Consider the following 20,638-nt stretch of genomic DNA (forward strand, 5'->3'; position numbering starts at 1 on the left):
CGTCATTTAGGCAGGTTGCCGTTGTGTTCTTGGGCACAGGGACAATGGTGGTCTGCTTGAAGCATGTTGGTATTACGGACTCAATCAGGGACATGTTGAAAATGTTAGTGAAGACAACTGCCAGTTGGTCAGCACTTGCCCGGAGCACACGTCCTGGTAATCCGTCTGGCCCCGCAGCCTTGTGTATGTTGACCTGTTTAAAGGTAACCAGATAATATGTCTCCAAACTGTTCCCATGCTAACCCACCATCTAAATTATAGATTGTGCCATCAAAATGCCGCAGCCCACCTGGTGTTCAACCTTCCTGAGTTCTCCCATGTCACCCCATTCCTTCGCACACTCCACTGGCTTCCAGTCGAAACTTGCATCATCTTCAAGACCATGGTGCTTGTCTACAGAGCAGCAAGAAGAACCGCCCTCCCTTCCTTCAGGCTGTGCTCAAACCCTACACCCCATCCCAAGCACTCCATCTCTCCAGCGCTGGTCTCTTGGCCCTCCCATCCCGCTCCCGCTCAGCCCAGTCAAAACTCTTCTCTATCCTGGCACCCCGATGGTGGAACCAGCTTCCCCTTGAAGATAGGACAGCGATGTCCCTGCCCATCTTCAGGAAACATCTGAAACCCTTCCTCTTTGAAGACTCTCTTAAATAACTCACTATTTACTGACTGCTTATAGCTACTTCATTGAAGGAAAATTTACATGATACGACAGTGATGTGTTGTTGTCTCACCTAGCTATTTTAATGCCTTAACTGTACGTTTCTCTGGATGAGAGCGTCTGCTTAATGACTGAACTGTCAATTAGAAACAGGTGGCTTATAGTAAGTCAAGTGTTACTTGTGGGTCTAAGGCACCTTGTTCGAATCCACGCTGCATCACATCCGGCCGTGATTGGGAGTCCCATAGGGCGGCGCACAATTGATCCGCGTTTGGCCGGTGTAGACCGTCATTGTAAATAAGAATTTGTTCTTTAACTGACTTGCCTAGTTAAATAAAGGTTTAAAATAATTGTGGCTGTCTGTTGCCAATGGTCCATAACCTCACCACACACGGACGCATACTTTGAATCCACTAATCAAATTTACAAAAACAAAAGGATCCGAACATTTCAAAGGTCCCTGTATGCGTGGCACTCAAGGGTACAGAAAGCACCTCCTTCTCCAAACAGCTGGCAGCCCACGACAGCTGAAACCGTCTTTCAAACAAGCCGTACTTAGTGGCCGAGGCAACCAGGAGCTATGGAGTATTCCAAATCAAATCAAATTTATTTATATAGCCCTTCGTACATCAGCTGATATCTCAAAGTGCTGTACAGAAACCCAGCCTAAAACCCCAAACAGCAAGCAATGCTTGTAACGGTTTTCCTTGGTGGAAGAAGGTGAGGACCAAAGTGCAGCGTCGTTTGTGTTCATGATTATTTCATAGAACAGAACACTGAATGACAAAAACAACAAGAGACCGAAAATGAAACTGAAACAGTCCTGTCTGGTGCAGAAACACAAACCAGAAAACAAACACCCACAACCCAAATGGGGAAAACAGGCTACCTAAGTATGATTCTCAATCAGAGACAACGAACGACACCTGCCTCTGATTGAGAACCATACTAGGCCAAACACATAGAAATATAACAACATAGAAAAAGGACATAGACTACCCACCCCAACTCACGCCCTGACCAACCTAACACAAAGACATAACAAAGGAACTCCGTGACAATGCAGGTGTTGAAGCACGTTGACTAGGAAAAACTCCCTAGAAAGGCCAAAACCTAGGAAGAAACCTAGAGAGGAACCAGGCTATGAGGGGTGGCCAGTCCTCTTCTGGCTGTGCCGGATGGAGATTATAACAGAACATGGCCAAGATGTTCAAATGTTCATAAATGACCAGCATGGTCAAATAATAGGTCTGGGACAGGTAGCACGTCCGGTGAACAGGTCAGGATTCCATAGCCGCATGCAAACAGTTGAAACTGGAGCAGCAGCACGGCCAGGTGGACTGGGGACAGCAAGGAGTCATCATGCCAGGTAGTCCTGAGGCATGGTCCTAGGGCTCTGGTCCTCCGAGAGAGAGAAAGAAAGAGAGAAAGAGAGAATTAGAGAGAGCATACTTAAATTCACACAGGACACCGGATAAGACAGGAGAAGTACTCCAGATATAACAAACTGACCCTAGCCCCCCGACACACAAACTACTGCAGCATAAATACTGGAGGCTCAGACCGGAGGGGTCAGGAGACACTGTGGCCCCATCCGATGATACCCCCGGACAGGGCCAAACAGGAAGGATATAACTCCACCAACTTTGCCAAAGCACAGCCCCCACACCACTAGAGGGATATCTTCAACCACCAACTTACCATCCTGAGATAAGGCCGAGTATAGCCCACAAAGATCTCCGCCACGGCACAACCCAAGGGGGGGCGCCAACCCAGACAGGAAGATCACATCAGTGACTCTACCCACTCAAGTGACGCACCCCTCCTAGGGACGGTATGAAAGGGCACCAGTAAGCCAGTGACTCAGTCCCTGTAATAGGGTTAGAATCCCAGTGGAAAGAGGGGAACCGGCCAGGCAGAGACAGCAAGGGCAGTTCGTTGCTCCAGAGCCTTTCCGTTCACCTTCCCACTCCTGGGCCAGACTACACTCAATCATATGACCCACTGAAGAGATGAGTCTTCGGTAAAGACTTAAAGGTTGAGACAGAGTTTGCGTCTCTCACATGGGTAGGCAGACCATTCCATAAAAATGGAGCTCTATAGGAGAAAGCCCTGCTATAGGAGAAAGCCATGCTATAGGAGAAAGCCCTGCTATAGGAGAAAGCCCTGCTATAGGAGAAAGCCCTGCTATAGGAGAAAGCCCTGCTTATTCCAGACCCATCCCCAGTTTACCTGGTGGGCAGGGATACCTTTCTCTGAGTATGAACACACACACACACACACACACACACACACACACACACACACACACACACACACACACACACAAACTATAGAACTTTGAGATTATTTTTCAATGAACAGTGCGTTACAAATTCAATGTATTGTTATTATTTAATATTAAATTACAACCCTCATTCAGCCATACATTTATGACACAAAAACATTTTCAAAGGACATTTTTGCAGACCTATGGACTTGAAATGCCTCCAAACTGGAGATAGATAACCCCTGTCACGTTACACAAACAACCCCTCTTGGACTGTCAACAGATCTTCAGCCTACACACACAGCCCACCCACGTACGCACACAGACGTGGGCACACAGCCGCCACATTAGAACACACACACACACACACACACACACACACACCCAACCCTGTAACACACCCCTCCCTGCATCATGTTTTTCAATGAACAGCGAGTTACAAACTCAATGTTTTGTTATTATTTAGTAATAAACTTCAACCCTCGTCCAGCCATACACTTATTACAAAAAAACACATTTTCAATTGGCATGTTTGTAGAACCCTGCTTACTGGAGAAATGTGTCAATTTGGTAATTAGGTCCGTAGAAATGTAAACACCAAGGCATAATATTGTGGCCCTTTGTTATAAATAGCCATACGAAAGTACATCCTTGCAATGCAATAATAATATTTATTATAGGCATATCCCTTAATATTAGCAACTACTGCTGCTCTGACAGTTACACACTGGTATCAGGTGAGGTTATACAGCACAAACTGTTATCTACAGAACACACACACCTCCCCCACACACCCAATACACACACACCCAATGCACACACACCCAATACACACACACCCAATACACACACACACACCACACAGCTCCGACACACACCCCACACATATCCCCCACACACACCCACACACCTCCCATACAAACCCACCCCACACACACCCAACACACCTCCCACACACACCCACCCCACACACACCCAACACACATCCACCCCACACACACCCAACACATACCCCCCACACACACCCACCTACCTCCCATACAAACCCACCCCAAACACACCCAACACACCTACCACACACACCTCCCACATGCACCCAATACACACACACCGAATACACACACACCCCACACACCTCCCACATACCCCCCCACACATACCCCCCACACACCCACCCACCTCCCACATGAACCCAATACACACACACCCTACACACTTCCCATACAAACCCACCCCACACAAAACACACCTACCACACATACACCCCCCCACACACACCCACCTCCCACACACACACACACCCCACACACAACACACCTACCACACATACCCCCCCCCCCACACAACCACCTCCCACACACAACACACCTACCACACATACCCCCCCACACACAACCACCTCCCACTCACACACACACCCCACACACACAACACACATTTCCACATACACCCCACATCTAGCTACTGTAACACACCCTGCCCCATCTAGTTACTGTAACACACCCCACCCTGCCCCATCTAGTTACTGTAACACACCCTGCCCCATCTAGTTACTGTAACACACCCCACCCTGCCCCCATCTAGTTACTGTAACACACCCTGCCCCATCTAGTTACTGTAACACACCCCACCCTGCCCCATCTAGTTACTGTAACACACCCTGCCCCATCTAGTTACTGTAACACACCCCACCCTGCCCCCATCTAGTTACTGTAACACACCCTGCCCCATCTAGTTACTGTAACACACCCTGTCCCATCTAGTTACAGTAACACACCCTGCCCCATCTAGTTACTGTAACACACCCCACCCTTCCCCATCTAGTTACTGTAACACACCCTGCCCCATCTAGTTACTGTAACACACCCCACCCTGCCCCCAACTAGTTACTGTAACACACCCTGCCCCATCTAGTTACTGTAACACACCCCACCCTGCCCCATCTAGTTACTGTAACACACCCTGCCCTATCTAGTTACTGTAACACACCCCACCCTGCCCCATCTAGTTACTGTAACACACCCTGCCCTGCCCCATCTAGTTACTGTAACACACCCTGCCCTGCCCCATCTAGTTACTGTAACACACCCCACCCTGCCCCATCTAGTTACTGTAACACACCCTGCCCTATCTAGTTACTGTAACAAACCCCACCCTGCCCCATCTAGTTACTGTAACACACCCCACCCTGCCCCCATCTAGTTACTGTAACACACCCCACCCTGCCCCCATCTAGTTACTGTAACACACTCTGCCCCATCTAGTTACTGTAACACACCCTGTCCCATCTAGTTACTGTAACACACCCTGCCCCATCTAGTTACTGTAACACACCCTGCCCTGTCCCATCTAGTTACTGTAACACACCCTGCCCTGCCCCATCTAGTTACTGTAACACACCCTGCCCCATCTAGTTACTGTAACACACCCTGCCCCATCTAGTTACAGTAACACACCCCACCCTGCCCCATCTAGTTACTGTAACACACCCCACCCTGCCCCATCTAGTTACTGTAACACACCCTGCCCTGCCCCATCTAGTTACTGTAACACACCCTGCCCCCAACTAGTTACTGTAACACACCCTGCCCTGCCCCATCTAGTTACTGTAACACACCCTGTCCCATCTAGCTACTGTAACACACCCTGCCCCCATCTAGTTACTGTAACACACCCTGCCCTGCCCCATCTAGTTACTGTAACACACCCCACCCTGCCCCATCTAGTTACTGTAACACACCCTGCCCCATCTAGTTACTGTAACACACCCCACCCTGCCCCATCTAGTTACTGTAACACACCCTGCCCCATCTAGTTACTGTAACACACCCCACCCTGCCACAATCTAGTTACTGTAACACACTCTGCCCCATCTAGTTACTGTAACACACCCTGTCCCATCTAGTTACTGTAACACACCCTGCCCCATCTAGTTACTGTAACACACCCTGCCCTGCCCCATCTAGTTACTGTAACACACCCCACCCTGCCCCCATCTAGTTACTGTAACACACCCTGTCCCATCTAGTTACCGTAACACACCCTGCCTCCATCTGGTTACTGTAACACACCCTGCCCTGCCCCATCTAGTTACTGTAACACACCCTGCCCCATCTAGTTACTGTAACCCACCCTGCCCCATCTAGTTACAGTAACACACCCCACCCTGCCCCATCTAGTTACTGTAACACACCCCACCCAGCCCCATCTAGTTACTGTAACACACCCTGCCCTGCCCCATCTAGTTACTGTAACACACACCACCCTGCCCCATCTAGTTACTGTAACACACCCCACCCTGCCCCATCTAGTTACTGTAACACACCCTGCCCCATCTAGTTACTGTAACACACCCCACCCTGCCCCATCTAGTTACTGTAACACACCCTGCCCCATCTAGTTACTGTAACACACCCCACCCTGCCACAATCTAGTTACTGTAACACACTCTGCCCCATCTAGTTACTGTAACACACCCTGTCCCATCTAGTTACTGTAACACACCCTGCCCCATCTAGTTACTGTAACACACCCTGCCCTGCCCCATCTAGTTACTGTAACACACCCCACCCTGCCCCCATCTAGTTACTGTAACACACCCTGTCCCGCCCCATCTAGTTACTGTAACACACACCACCCTGCCCCATCTAGTTACTGTAACACACCCCACCCTGCCCCATCTAGTTACTGTAACACACCCAGCCCCATCTAGTTACTGTAACACACCCCACCCTGCCCCATCTAGTTACTGTAACACACCCTGCCCCATCTAGTTACTGTAACACACCCCACCCTGCCACAATCTAGTTACTGTAACACACTCTGCCCCATCTAGTTACTGTAACACACCCTGTCCCATCTAGTTAATGTAACACACCCTGCCCCATCTAGTTACTGTAACACACCCTGCCCTGCCCCATCTAGTTACTGTAACACACCCCACCCTGCCCCCATCTAGTTACTGTAACACACCCTGTCCCATCTAGTTACCGTAACACACCCTGCCTCCATCTGGTTACTGTAACACACCCTGCCCTGCCCCATCTAGTTACTGTAACACACCCTGCCCCATCTAGTTACTGTAACCCACCCTGCCCCATCTAGTTACAGTAACACACCCCACCCTGCCCCATCTAGTTACTGTAACACACCCCACCCTGCCCCATCTAGTTACTGTAACACACCCTGCCCTGCCCCATCTAGTTACTGTAACACACACCACCCTGCCCCATCTAGTTACAGTAACACACCCTGCCCTGCCCCATCTAGTTACTGTAACACACCCTGTCCCATCTAGTTACTGTTACACACCCTGCCCCCATCTAGTTACTGTAACACACCCCACCCTGCCCCCATCTAGTTACAGTAACACACCCTGCCCTGTCCCATCTAGTTACTGTAACACACCCTGTCCCATCTAGTTACTGTTACACACCCTGCCCCCATCTAGTTACTGTAACACACCCCACCCTGCCCCATCTAGTTACAGTAACACACCCTGCCCTGCCCCATCTAGTTACTGTAACACACCCTGCCCCATCTAGTTACTGTAACACACCCCACCCTGCCACAATCTAGTTACTGTAACACACTCTGCCCCATCTAGTTACTGTAACACACCCTGCCCCATCTAGTTACTGTAACACACCCTGCCCTGCCCCATCTAGTTACTGTAACACACCCCACCCTGCCCCCATCTAGTTACTGTAACACACCCTGTCCCATCTAGTTACCGTAACACACCCCGCCCTGCCTCCATCTAGTTACTGTAACACACCCTTCCCTGCCCCATCTAGTTACTGTAATACACCCTGTCCCATCTAGTTACTGTAACCCACCCTGCCCCATCTAGTTACAGTAACACACCCCACCCTGCCCCATCTAGTTACTGTAACACACCCCACCCTGCCCCATCTAGTTACTGTAACACACCCTGCCCTGCCCCATCTAGTTACTGTAACACACCCTGCCCCATCTAGTTACAGTAACACACCCTGTCCCATCTAGCTACTGTAACACACCCTGCCCCCATCTAGTTACTGTAACACACCCCACCCTGCCCCATCTAGTTACAGTAACACACCCTGCCCTGCCCCATCTAGTTACTGTAACACACCCCACCCTGCCCCCATCTAGTTACTGTAACACACCCTGTCCCATCTAGTTACTGTAACACACCCTGTCCCATCTAGTTACTGTAACACACCCTGCCCCCATCTAGTTACTGTAACACACCCCACCCTGCCCCATCTAGTTACAGTAACTAGGACAGGATTTGTTACAGTAACACAAAGCTAATATTAGGTGTAAACAATCTTTAATCAATGCCAATATGATAACATTTCACATGATCACTAGACTTTTCAATATGGTAGCACCACTGAATTATTCGTAAAAGTTCATTTTATTTCACATCCAGAAAGAATTTACAGTGTACAAATATGCAAATATAAATAAGTGATAAGAAAAAAAACTTAATGGAGACAATAAGCCTTTTAAATACACAGAACAACCTAAATGGCACCCTAATCCCTATATAATGTATTACTTTTGACCATATCTCTTTATCTGACTAAAATAAATAAAGGTTAAATAAAATTAACAAAAAAATAATCTATAAACTATACAGAATGTCTTTGTTCTGAAGTTCAGCATCCCTTTTACAGAATATCTTGGTTTTGATTACCTGCTGAAGTAATCATCCTTTATAGAATGTCTTTGTTTTGATTACCTGCTGAAGTAATCATCCTTTATAGAATGTCTTTGTTTTGATTACCTGCTGAAGTAATCATCCTTTATAGAATGTCTTTGTTTTGATTACCTGCTGAAGTAATCATCCTTTATAGAATGTCTTTGTTTTGATTATGTTGAAGTTTAGCATCCTTTATAGAATGTCTTTGTTTTGATTATGTTGAAGTAATCATCCTTTATAGAATGTCTTTGTTTTGATTATGTTGAAGTTTAGCATCCTTTATAGAATGTCTTTGTTTTGATTATGTTGAAGTTTAGCATCCTTTATAGAATGTCTTTGTTTTGATCATGTTGAAGTTTAGCATCCTTTATAGAATGTCTTTGTTTTGATCATGTTGAAGTTTAGCATCCTTTATAGAATGTCTTTGTTTTGATTATGTTGAAGCTTAGCATCCTTTATAGAATGTCTTTGTTTTGATCATGTTGAAGTTTAGCATCCTTTATAGAATGTCTTTGTTTTGATTATGTTGATGTTTAGCATCCTTTATAGAATGTCTTTGTTTTGATCATGTTGAAGTTTAGCATCCTTTATAGAATGTCTTTGTTTTGATTATGTTGAAGTTTAGCATCCTTTATAGAATGTCTTTGTTTTGATTATGTTGATGTTTAGCATCCTTTATAGAATGTCTTTGTTTTGATCATGTTGAAGTTTAGCATCCTTTATAGAATGTCTTTGTTTTGATTATGTTGATGTTTAGCATCCTTTATAGAATGTCTTTGTTTTGATTATGTTGAAGTAATCATCCTTTATAGAATGTCTTTGTTTTGATTTTGTTGATGTTTAGCATCCTTTATAGAATGTCTTTGTTTTGATCATGTTGAAGTTTAGCATCCTTTATAGAATGTCTTTGTTTTGATCATGTTGAAGTTCACTATTGTTAACATAATATCTTTGTTGTGATCACCTGTTGTGGTTGACCATCCTTAAATGAATGTCCGGCTTCCAGGTTTTATCCATGGAATGGATGTGCTCCTTAGCCTTCAACCTCAGTGCTGCGATGCTGGAACCATGTTCCAGGTCCTTAGCAGAGGGTACTTATCATTGAAGCTGCAGGGGCACTGGTAGAGTGGCGTGGCCACAGACTGCATCCCCTGTACCATCCCTTGGTGCACCATGCCATGTCCTGGGGGGCTGTCGAGGAAGCTGTGGCTGTGAGAGTGGGAGTGGCTAGGGTAGGCAGGCTGAAAGTGAGGGCCCTGCCCTGGGCCTGCATATCCGGGGATAGTGTGCATCGGGTTGCCGCTGGACATGGGCGATGCCAGCCAGGGGTCCAGGGGTAATGGGTTGGACATGAGACCCACATTGGAGGGCATGGGCGACCGGTTGAAAGACAACATGGGGGAGTTGCGGAGCTTTGTTGAGTTGGAGTCCATCTTCTCCTGACGTCTCCACTTAGCCCGACGGTTCTGGAACCACACCTGGACAGAGAGGATACCGTAGTATTAGTCTACAGTAGTCACTCAGCAGTGCACACTACATCGATGTAGTGCACACTACATCACAATAATGGTAGTAATAATAGTATTTGTAGATATTGTTGTTTTGCTTAAAAAAATGTTTTTTTAAATGGCCTGGACTAAATTATTCAGAATTCAAATGAATTTGGTTAGAGGCTGTGTAATTTGGTTAGAGGCTGTGCAATTTGGTTAGAGGTTGTGTAATTTGGTTAGAGGCTTTGTAATTCAGTTAGAGGGTGTGTAATTCAGTTAGAGGGTGTGTAATTCAGTTAGAGGCTGTGTAATTTATTTAACCTGTGGTAAGCTACTGGTGCCCACTACTACTACTACTAATAGTAGTAGTAGTAGTAGTAGTAGTAGTAGTAGTAGTAGTAGCAGCTGTGCTGGTAATAGTAGTAGTGGTGGTATTAGTAGTAGTGGTGGTAATAGTAGTGGTGGGGGTGGTAATAGTAGTAGTAGTAATAGTAGTAGTAGTAGTAGTAGTAGTAGAAGTGGTGGTAATAGTAGTAGTAGTAGTAGAAGTGGTGGTAATAGTAGTAGTAGTAGTAGAAGTGGTGGTAATAGTAGTAGTAGTAGTAGAAGTGGTGGTAATAGTAGTAGTAGTAGTAGTAGAAGTGGTGGTAATAGTAGTAGTAGTAGTAGAAGTGGTGGTAATAATAGTAGTAGTAGTAGAAGTGGTGGTAATAATAGTAGTAGTAGTAGTAGTAGTAGAAGTGGTGGTAATAGTAGTAGTAGTAGAAGTGGTGGTAATAGTAGTAGTAGTAGAAGTGGTGGTAATAGTAGTAGTAGTAGTAGTAGTAGAAGTGGTGGTAATAGTAATAGTTGTAGTGGTGGTAATAGTAGTAGTGGTGGTGGTAGTACTAGTCGTAGTGGTGGTGGTGGTGGTAATAGTAGTAGTGGTGGTAATAGTAGTAGTAGTGGTGGTAATAGTAGTAGTAGTAGTAGTGGTAATAGTAGTAGTAGAAGTGGTGGTAATAGTAGTAGTAGAAGTGGTGGTAATAGTAGTAGTAGAAGTGGTGGTAATAGTAGTAGTGGTGGTAATAGTAGTAGTAGAAGTGGTGGTAATAGTAGCAGTAGTAGTGGTGGTAATAGTAGCAGTAGTAGTAGTGGTGGAAATAGTAGTAGTGGTGGTAATAGTAGTAGTAGTAGTGGTAATAGTAGTAGTAGTAGTGGTAATAGTAGTAGTAGAAGTGGTGGTAATAGTAGTAGTAGAAGTGGTGGTAATAGTAGTAGTAGAAGTGGTGGTAATAGTAGTAGTAGAAGTGGTGGTAATAGTAGCAGTAGTAGAAGTGGTGGTAATAGTAGCAGTAGTAGAAGTGGTGGTAATAGTAATGGTGGTGGTGGTAATAGTAGTAGTAGTAGTAGTAGTAGTAGTAGTAGTAGTAGTAGTAGTAATAGTAGTGGTGGTGGTAATATTAGTAGTAATAGTAGTGGTGGTGGTGGTGGTAATAGTTGTAGTAGTGGTGGTGGTAGTACTAGTCGTAGTGGTGGTGGTACTTGTAGTAATGGGGGTGGTGGTGGTAGTAGTGGTAGAAGGGCCAGTAGTAATCCTAGTCTAGTAATAGTTGACAGCCAAGGGCTCCATACCTGGACAGTATTATTAGTGTATAGTGATAGTAGTATTAGATAGGTAGAGACTCAAGACAGTATTATTAGTGTATAGCGATAGTAATAGTAGTATCAGATAGGTAGATACTCAATACAGTATTATTAGTGTATAGTAGTAGTAGTAGTATTAGATAGGTAGAGACTATACAGTATTATTAGTGTATAGTAGTAGTATTAGATAGGTAGAGACTATACAGTATTATTAGTGTATAGTAGTAGTAGTAGTATTAGATAGGTAGATACTCAATACAGTATTATTAGTGTATAGTAGTAGTAGTAGTAGTAGTATTAAACAGATAGAGACTATACAGTATTATTAGTGTATAGTAGTAGTAGTAGTATTAGATAGGTAGAGACTATACAGTATTAATAGTGCATAGTAGTAGTAGTATTAGATAGGTAGAGACTATACAATATTATTAGTGTATAGTAGTAGTATTAGATAGGTAGAGACTCAATACAGTATTATTAGTGTATAGTAGTAGTAGTAGTAGTTTTAGATAGGTAGAGACTATACAGTATTATTAATGTATAGTAGTAGTATTAGATAGGTAGATACTCAATACAGTATTAATAGTGTATAGTAGTAGTAGTATTAGATAGGTAGAGACTATACAGTATTAATAGTGTATAGTAGTAGTAGTATTAGATAGGTGGAGGTTGTATACCTGGACACGGACCTCAAGGAGGTAGACCTTCGTGGCCAGGAGCTCCCGGCTGTAGACGTCAGGGTAGTGGGACTTCTCAAAGGCCTTCTCCAACTCATGGAGCTGGAAGGTGGTGAAGGTGGTGCGGTTACGCCGGTGCTTCTTCTTAGGGCGGTCCTCCTTTGGAGGCTCGGGGGACTTTTCCCCGCTGCCCACCCCCTTCTGGAGATCTCCCAGGTCCTGGGCACACTCGTCCCTGGAGAAAAGGCCCGACTCTGAAGAGGAGACAGTCGAACAGGAGAGACGTGTGTGTTTAGGTATCTGTCTTCTTGCACTCGGCTCCTTCGGCAGTGCCAGCTCTACTTACCAAAAGGGGACCTAATATGCAGCTCTCTCTACGGGTGATCTCATAGTCCCATGGGGACAGATGCCACCTGTTAAACCTGAGTGTCCTCATGTGGGAATAGACAGCTCTAATCTACACCAAGACTGTACTTGTCCTCTGCACCGCCCCACACCAGATCATCTTTTCTAAGAAAACAGGGTGAGGTTGAAGCCCCACTACACATGGCTGATGGTGGAAAACAGGGTGAGGTTGAAGCCCCATGACACATGGCTGATGGTAGAAAACAGGGTGAGGTTGAAGCCCCACTACACATGGCTGATGGTAGAAAACAGGGTGAGGTTGAAGCCCCACTACACATGGCTGATGGTAGAAAACAGGGTGAGGTTGAAGCCCCACTACACATGGCTGATGGTAGAAAACAGGGTGAGGTTGAAGCCCCACTACACATGGCTGATGGTAGAAAACAGGGTGAGGTTGAAGCCCCACTACACATGGCTGATGGTAGAAAACAGGCTGAGGTTGAAGCCCCTCTACACATGGCTGATGGTAGAAAACAGGCTGAGGTTGAAGCCCCACTACACATGGCTGATGGTAGAAAACAGGGTGAGGTTGAAGCCCCACTACACATGACTGATGGTAGAAAACAGGCTGAGGTTGAAGCCCCACTACACATGGCTGATGGTAGAAAACAGGCTGAGGTTGAAGCCCCACTACACATGGCTGATGGTAGAAAACAGGGTGAGGTTGAAGCCCCACTACACATGGCTGATGGTAGAAAACAGGGTGAGGTGAAGCCCCATGACACATGGCTGATGGTAGAAAACAGGGTGAGGTTGAAGCCCCACTACACATGGCTGATGGTAGAAAACAGGCTGAGGTTGAAGCCCCACTACACATGGCTGATGGTAGAAAACAGGCTGAGGTTGAAGCCCCACTACACATGGCTGATAGATGGTAGAAAACAGGGTGAGGTTGAAGCCCCACTACACATGGCTGATGGTAGAAAACAGGGTGAGGTTGAAGCCCCACTACACATGGCTGATGGATGGTAGATCTAATCCGAGTTTGTTAATTTATTAATCCAAATCAATTGAGGCTCAAGATTATCATCAGATCGTTGACTTGGTAACAAACATGTGAGGCAGGAAAAGGGGTCTCCTTAAGTCACTATGCTGTAATGTTACAGTAATAGAAGGATATAACGTTATGTTCTAATAAACAAAATACTTGGTATACCAGTCCCTTATTCATCCCAGCCAGGCCTACTTAGTCAGTCAGTCGATATCCAACCTGCCATTTCTTATCCAAGCCTGGTCCTAGATCTGGTTGTGTTAAAACCTGTTACGGATGATGCAAATTTTTGGTTCCTGCACAGGGAAAGCGGAAATTTCAGAGCGCCACTCGTAGTACTCGATAAAACTCAAACTTTCATTAAAACACACATGCAAGGTACTCAATTAAAGCTACACTCGTTGTGAATCTAGCCAACATGTCAGATTTGTAAAATGCTTTTCGGCGAAAGCATGAGAAGCTATTATCTGATAGCATGCACCCCCCAAAATACCTGAACGAGACCTAAACAAAAGATTTTGCGGTAGCCGGCGCTACACAAAACGCAGAAATAAAATATAAAACATTCATTACCTTTGACGAGCTTCTTTGTTGGCACTCCTATATGTCCCATAAACATCACAATTGGGTCTTTTTCCCGATTAAATCCGTCAAAGTATGCCCAAAATGTCCATTTATGAAGGCCGTCTGATCCAAGGAAAATTCACCTTTACACGACACAACGTCACTTTTTAAAATTAACAAAGTTGCCTTTTAAACTTTTACAAATCACTTCAAACGACTTTTGTAAACCAACTTTAGGTATTAATAAACGTTAATAATCGATAAAATTGATCACGAGGCAATCTGTATTCGATAGCAGCAAGTCTTGAAATCATCGTCCATTTTTTTCACTTTCATAATTTCCTGGGTGCACCCCAAGACAGGAAGTGCCTATACGTCATCCCACCAAGGATAAACGTGCAAAGAAATGCCAGTATTGGCGACATCGTGTGGAAGCTGTAGGCGTTGTAAACGGAACCTCATCTATTTTCTATCGCCTTAGACAATTCAAAGACTGGCGGATGAATATTTTTTTTGTGTTTTTGGTGAACAGTTATTCCTGGGATTTTTACTCCTGAACACGTTCTGTTATAGCCACAGACTTGATTTAACCAGTTTTAGAAACTTCAGAGTGTTTTCTATACACACATACTTATTATATGCATATACTATATTCCTGGCATGAGTAGCAGGACGTTGAAATGTTGCGCGATTTGTAAAAAAAAGTTGCGAAAAGCTGCGAAAATTTGCATCATCCTTAACAGGTTGGAAACATTAAGTTAAACATTGTAGCTATACTGTAGTGATAAACTGTAGTCTCTGAATCTTGAGAAAATGACAATCCAAGCACAGTGTGCTTTCAACTGTCCCTGCCTTTCCTCCTGGATGAGGTTAGCGCCGTATGCTTTCAACTGTCCCTACCTTTCCTCCTGGATGAGGTTAGCGCCGTATGCTTTCAACTGTCCCTACCTTTCCTCCTGGATGAGGTTAGCACCGTATGCTTTCAACTGTCCCTGCCTTTCCTCCTGGATGAGGTTAGCGCCGTATGCTTTCAACTGTCCCTGCCTTTCCTCCTGGATGAGGTTAGCACCGTATGCTTTCAACTGCCTCTGCCTTTCCTCCTGGATGAGGTCAGTGCCGTATGCTTTCAACTGTCCCTGCCTTTCCTCCTGGATGAGGTAATCTAAGTAAACATTGTGACTACTCATTTTACTGTGGAGAAGTGAAAGTCTTGGATATAAGTCTTATATGAACTGCTATTTCACTGATGTTGTTGCTGTATATGTTATAGATGTTTATGAGCAGTTATTAGTACCTATGTTGTCCATTATAATGCATTATGCATGTCTCATAAGAGGGTATTCATAGGAAGTGTTACTTTTATTGATTTATTTTATTTAACCTGGCAAGTCAGTTAAGAACAAATTCTTATTTACAATGACGGCCTAGGAACAGTGGGTTAACTGCCTTGTTCGGGGGCAGAACGACAGATTTTTACCTTGTCAACTCGGGGATTCGATCTAGCAACCTTTCGGTTACTGGCCCAACTCTCTAACCACTACGCTACCTGCCACCCTTTACCTTGTCTTCATGTAATAAACATCACCTAATCAATCAATGAATGAACCTATAAATCAATAACAACCAATGTACTGACCGTGAAAGGCAGAGTGCTGGGTGCTGTCCTCCAGGCTGGCCAGGTATCTGTAGGGGTCTGACTGGCCCAGCTTCCCCTGGTGGTTCTCCAGGCCCTCAGTGTCCACTTCATGGGTCCGTTCGGACCCTACGGGAGTGAGCAGGAGATACTGGTCCTTACTGAAGCCCAGGATCAGGTCAGCGCTGCAAGGCCGGCCTCCTCCGCTAGACCCTCCTCCCGCCACCATGTCATTGTCTGGTGACAGGCAGCCATCGTCCATCATTCCCAAGGTATCCATTGACAAATATGTCCAAGAAAAGCAGTATGTTGTCAAAGAGCACTTTGATGGGGGATGCAGATCTGTCTGTCCTTGGACTTCCTGTCAGTCTGCAAAACAGGGAAAGTTAGACACGTTGATCTCATGAACACGGGGTTTTGCAGAACGGTTCTGTTGTGAAAGTGCACATGTGCCACTTGCATATGCCTCTTGTTAATATTGTGTCGTAGCCCTTTCCTGCAGTCGAATGACCAGAAATGCCGTCTAGTGGCCTCAAGGGTGGAATGTTAATATTTTTCATAATTAGTCAACATATTATTTTACGCACCGAAAATCCAGTTTTTATGTCAAACGGTTTTGTTATATTTCAGTCTTCTGTGATGTATTTAATTTGACACGGTGCAGGTGTCTTCCTTTTTTAAACCCATAACCATGTGTGTGAGGTTTTATACTTTTGTTTCAAAGTATATTTGTTTAAGACTACCAAGAATCACTGTGTGACACTGATTTAGCCCACTGCAGTAAAAGGTTATGCAATGACATATTGGTTGTAATGCATATTACTACGGTAACAATCACATTGGTTGTAATGCATATTACTGCGGTAACAATCATATTGGTTGTAATGCATATTACTACGGTAACAATCATATTGGTTGTAATGCATATTACTGCGGTAACAATCATATTGGTTGTAATGCATATTACTACGGTAACAATCATATTGGTTGTAATGCATATTACTACGGTAACAATCATATGGGTTGTAATGCATATTACTACGGTAACAATCATATGGGTTGTAATGCATATTACTACGGTAACAATCATATGGGTTGTAATGCATATTACTACGGTAACAATCATATTGGTTGTAATGCATATTACTATGGTAACAATCATATGGGTTGTAATGCATATTACTACGGTAACAATCATATGGGTTGTAATGCATATTACTATGGTAACAATCAATTTCCCTTCAGTTGGAAAACATTTGGGTATATTTGACGCTGATATGAACAATTCTCATCTGATACTACTTGACATTTATTAATTATGTTCAATGCATGAAGGTACCTGGACTTATTCTTGTATCTGGCTTTGTCACACCGGTTCACCAGTTCACATTAACATACAGTATCTCTCATAAAAACAATGTCAATATGCCAGTTAGTTAAAAAATCTGATCTGAAATTATCAACATGTGTTTATCAAATCATATGTTATGTACAGCTAGCTACATTTATCAACAAGACCAAATCATATGTTATGTACAGCTAGCTACATTTATCAACAAGACCAATAAAGTATGGAATGGACCAGTTGAAAGATGAAACAGTAAATATTTGACCCTTGAAACATAGGTCTATTAATTAATACTGTAGTTACTTTCCTCCCCAAAACTTCTAAATCTGTCTTAGATTTATTTTATTTTTTAAAGGAGAGACAATAGATGTATTCAAATGAAGTAGCCTATACCTTTTGCCATTGGAAAAACAGACTGCAATGAAATGAACATTTATTTGAACAATAATGAGATCTTCAACAACAAATAGTTGTAACTAGGTGGTAGTAGTACTATCAACTCAAAATAAACAGCAATAATATCAGTAGCAGCATGTGTAAATGTACTTACCTTTATCCAGGTAACTTACAGTACACACATCCTCTTCCAATGCTGAGCCGTGCATTGTGGTTCCTCTATCTGACAAGTTGTAAATGACAGCAGATGGGAGTTCTGGTAGCAGTGCACCTAGTCCTCCCAACCAGCTAAGTCCTCGAAAGTCTGCAAGCATATACGTGAGCAATGTAATAAGTATTGAAATTCTCTGTAACAAAGCAGTGGAGTTCCTCCCTCTCTTGGCTGCCTGCCCTAATCTTGTGGCCCAAGTGGAGGAGGTAAGGTCAACGTTGTAGCTCCTAAGACCGTCAGGTGCCTGCCCTAATCTTGTGGCCCAGGTGGAGGAGGTAAGGTCAACGTTGTAGCTTCTAAGAGTGTTCAGGTGTGTCATCTTTTTACCAGTTTCTCACAGCAGGAAATTAATCCTACATCAACAGGAAATGGGAATTATAATGAATGAACATTTTTGTAAGGGTTGATAAAAAAAATTGTTAGGGTAAATCAAGTCTGATATTTTAAAGTAGAAATTACAAACTTTGGTAGCCTCTTTAAAATGTTGAATAAAGTACAAGTTTGCATTTCCTGCTGTGCAGTGACCAAATTAAGATAGCACATACAGATAGGTATTAGCACCCTTGATGAAGATGAGCAAAAAAGACAGTATAAAATAACAATAAAAATACTGAGATAAACTATATATACAGAAGTATGTGGACACCCCTTTAAATTAGTGGATTTGGCTATTTCAGCCAAACATGTTGCTGACAGGTGTATAAAAATCAAGCACACAGCCATGCAATCTCCATAGACAAACATTGTCAGTAGAATGGCCTCACTGAAGAGTTCAGTGACGTTCAACGTTGCACCGTCATTGGATGCCACCTTTCCAACAAGTCAGTTTGTCAAATTTCTGCACCTGCTAGAGCTCCCTCGGTCAACTGTGTTGTTATTGTGAAGTGGAAACGTCTAGGACCAATAACGGTTCAGCGAGTAAAAATCATCCCTCCTCGGTTGCAACACTCACTACAGAGTTGCAAACTGTCTCTGGAAGCAACATCAGCACAATAACTGTTTGTCGGGAGCAGGAATCCTCACCGCCGACCCCGGACTAGAGGACGCCATTGGACTGATGGTTGAGTCTGGAGTGAGTGGCGCCTCCGGACTGGAGGGAGACTCCGTCGTAGGAGGTTCCGGTGATTCCGGTCTGCGGCACGTTGTAGGAGGTTCCGCTCTGGACCGGGTACCGTCGCCAGACGCTCTGGACCGGGTACTGTCGCCAGACGCTCTGAACCGGGTACTGTCGCCAGACGCTCTGAACCGGGTACCGTCGCCGGACGCTCTGGACCGGGTACCGTCGCCGGACGCTCTGGACCGGGTACCGTCGCCGGACGCTCTGGACCGGGTACCGTCGCCAGACGCTCTGGACCGGGTACCGTCGCCGGACGCTCTGGACCGGGTACCGTCGCCGGACGCTCTGGACCGGGTACCGTCGCCAGACGCTCTGGACCGGGTACCGTCGCCAGACGCTCTGGACCGGGTACCGTCGCCAGACGCTCTGGTCTGGGTACCGTCGCCGGACGCTCTGGTCTGGGTACCGTCGCCGGACGCTCTGGACCGTCGCCAGACGCTCTGGACTGGGTACCGTCGCCGGACGCTCTGGACTGGGTACTGTCACCAGACGATCTGGACTGGGTACCGTCACCAGACGATCTGGACTGGGTACCGTCACCGGACGCTCTGGACTGGGTACCGTCGCCGGACGCTCTGGACTGGGTACCGTCGCCGGACGCTCTGGACTGGGTGCTGTAGCCGGACGCTCTGGACTGGGTACTATCGCCGGACGCTCTGGACTGGCGAGGCGCATTGTAGGCCTGGTGCGTGGTGCCGGCACTGGTGGTACCGAGCTGGGGACATGCACCTCAGAGTGAGTGCGGAAGCAGGACCAGGACACACTGGGTTGTGAAGGTGTACTGGAGACCTGGTGTGTATAGCCGGCATCAATTCTTCCGGAACTTTAACACAAGTTTCAGGCTGAGTACGAGGAACTGACACAGGTGGCATCGGACAGCTAACACGCTCCTCAGGGCGAATGCCGTGCATACTACGCCAAACCAACAGCTCTCTCTCTTCACTCTCCTCCAATTTCGTTAACAACTCCTCGAATGTCTCATAATCTCCCCTCCGTTCATTCTCCTCCAATCTGTCCAATAACTCCTCGACAATCTCAGACTCACCCCTCAACTTCGCCGACTGCTCCATGTGCCCCCCAATTTTTTTTTTTATTGGGGTTTCTGTGGCCTACCTCCCCGACGTCATTGCTGTCCTCTCTTGCACCTAGGCAACTCCTCAGCCTGCGTCCAGGGTCCTGCTCTGTCCAAAATGTCCTCCCAGGTCCATTCCTCCTTAACACGCTGCTTGGTCCTTTTACGGTGGGTTATTCTGTCACGTTCATGGTATGGAGGAGACCAAGGCGCAGCGTAAGATGAATACATACTTTTTAATGAAGACAAAGAACACTTAACAAACTATACAAAACAACAAACCTGTTACGGTTTTCTTCTGGTGAAAGAGAGGAGGACCAAAATGCAGCGTGGTTATCTTTATACATCTTTAATGAAAGATGAAAAATACGAACAATTTACAAAACAAGAAACGTGAAAAACCGAAACAGCCCTATCTGGTGCAACAAACACAGAGACAAGGAACAATCAGCCACGAAATACTCAAAGAATATGGCTGCCTAAATATGG

The 20,638-nt window shown here is 45.1% G+C and overlaps 1 protein-coding gene across 1 annotated transcript; it reads right to left on the reverse strand.

Moving 5' to 3' along the window:
* Positions 1–9,588: 9,588 nt before the first annotated feature.
* Positions 9,589–16,285, reverse strand: LOC139418188 (retinal homeobox protein Rx1-like). The gene is made up of 3 exons (XM_071167453.1): positions 16,009–16,285; positions 12,413–12,666; positions 9,589–10,097 (listed from the first exon to the last, which is right to left on the reverse strand). The coding sequence occupies exons 1-3, from the start codon at positions 16,283–16,285 to the stop codon at positions 9,666–9,668; spliced, it is 963 nt and encodes a 320-aa protein (XP_071023554.1). The 3' UTR covers positions 9,589–9,665.
* Positions 16,286–20,638: the final 4,353 nt, after the last annotated feature.

Source organism: Oncorhynchus clarkii, chromosome 1 (genome assembly GCF_045791955.1).
Source record: "Oncorhynchus clarkii lewisi isolate Uvic-CL-2024 chromosome 1, UVic_Ocla_1.0, whole genome shotgun sequence".
NCBI classification, from domain to species: domain Eukaryota; kingdom Metazoa; phylum Chordata; class Actinopteri; order Salmoniformes; family Salmonidae; genus Oncorhynchus; species Oncorhynchus clarkii.

Bases quoted from the DNA above. Each gene is read 5' to 3' on its own strand.
- LOC139418188 (XM_071167453.1), bottom strand. From the start codon at position 16,285: ATGGATACCTTGGGAATGATGGACGATGGCTGCCTGTCACCAGACAAT. The intron at 12,667-16,008 runs GTCAGTACATTG...TCTCCTCTTCAG, and splicing joins CCAGCACTCTGCCTTTCACG to AGTCGGGCCTTTTCTCCAGG. The intron at 10,098-12,412 runs GTATACAACCTC...CTCTCTGTCCAG, and splicing joins TCCTTGAGGTCCGTGTCCAG to GTGTGGTTCCAGAACCGTCG.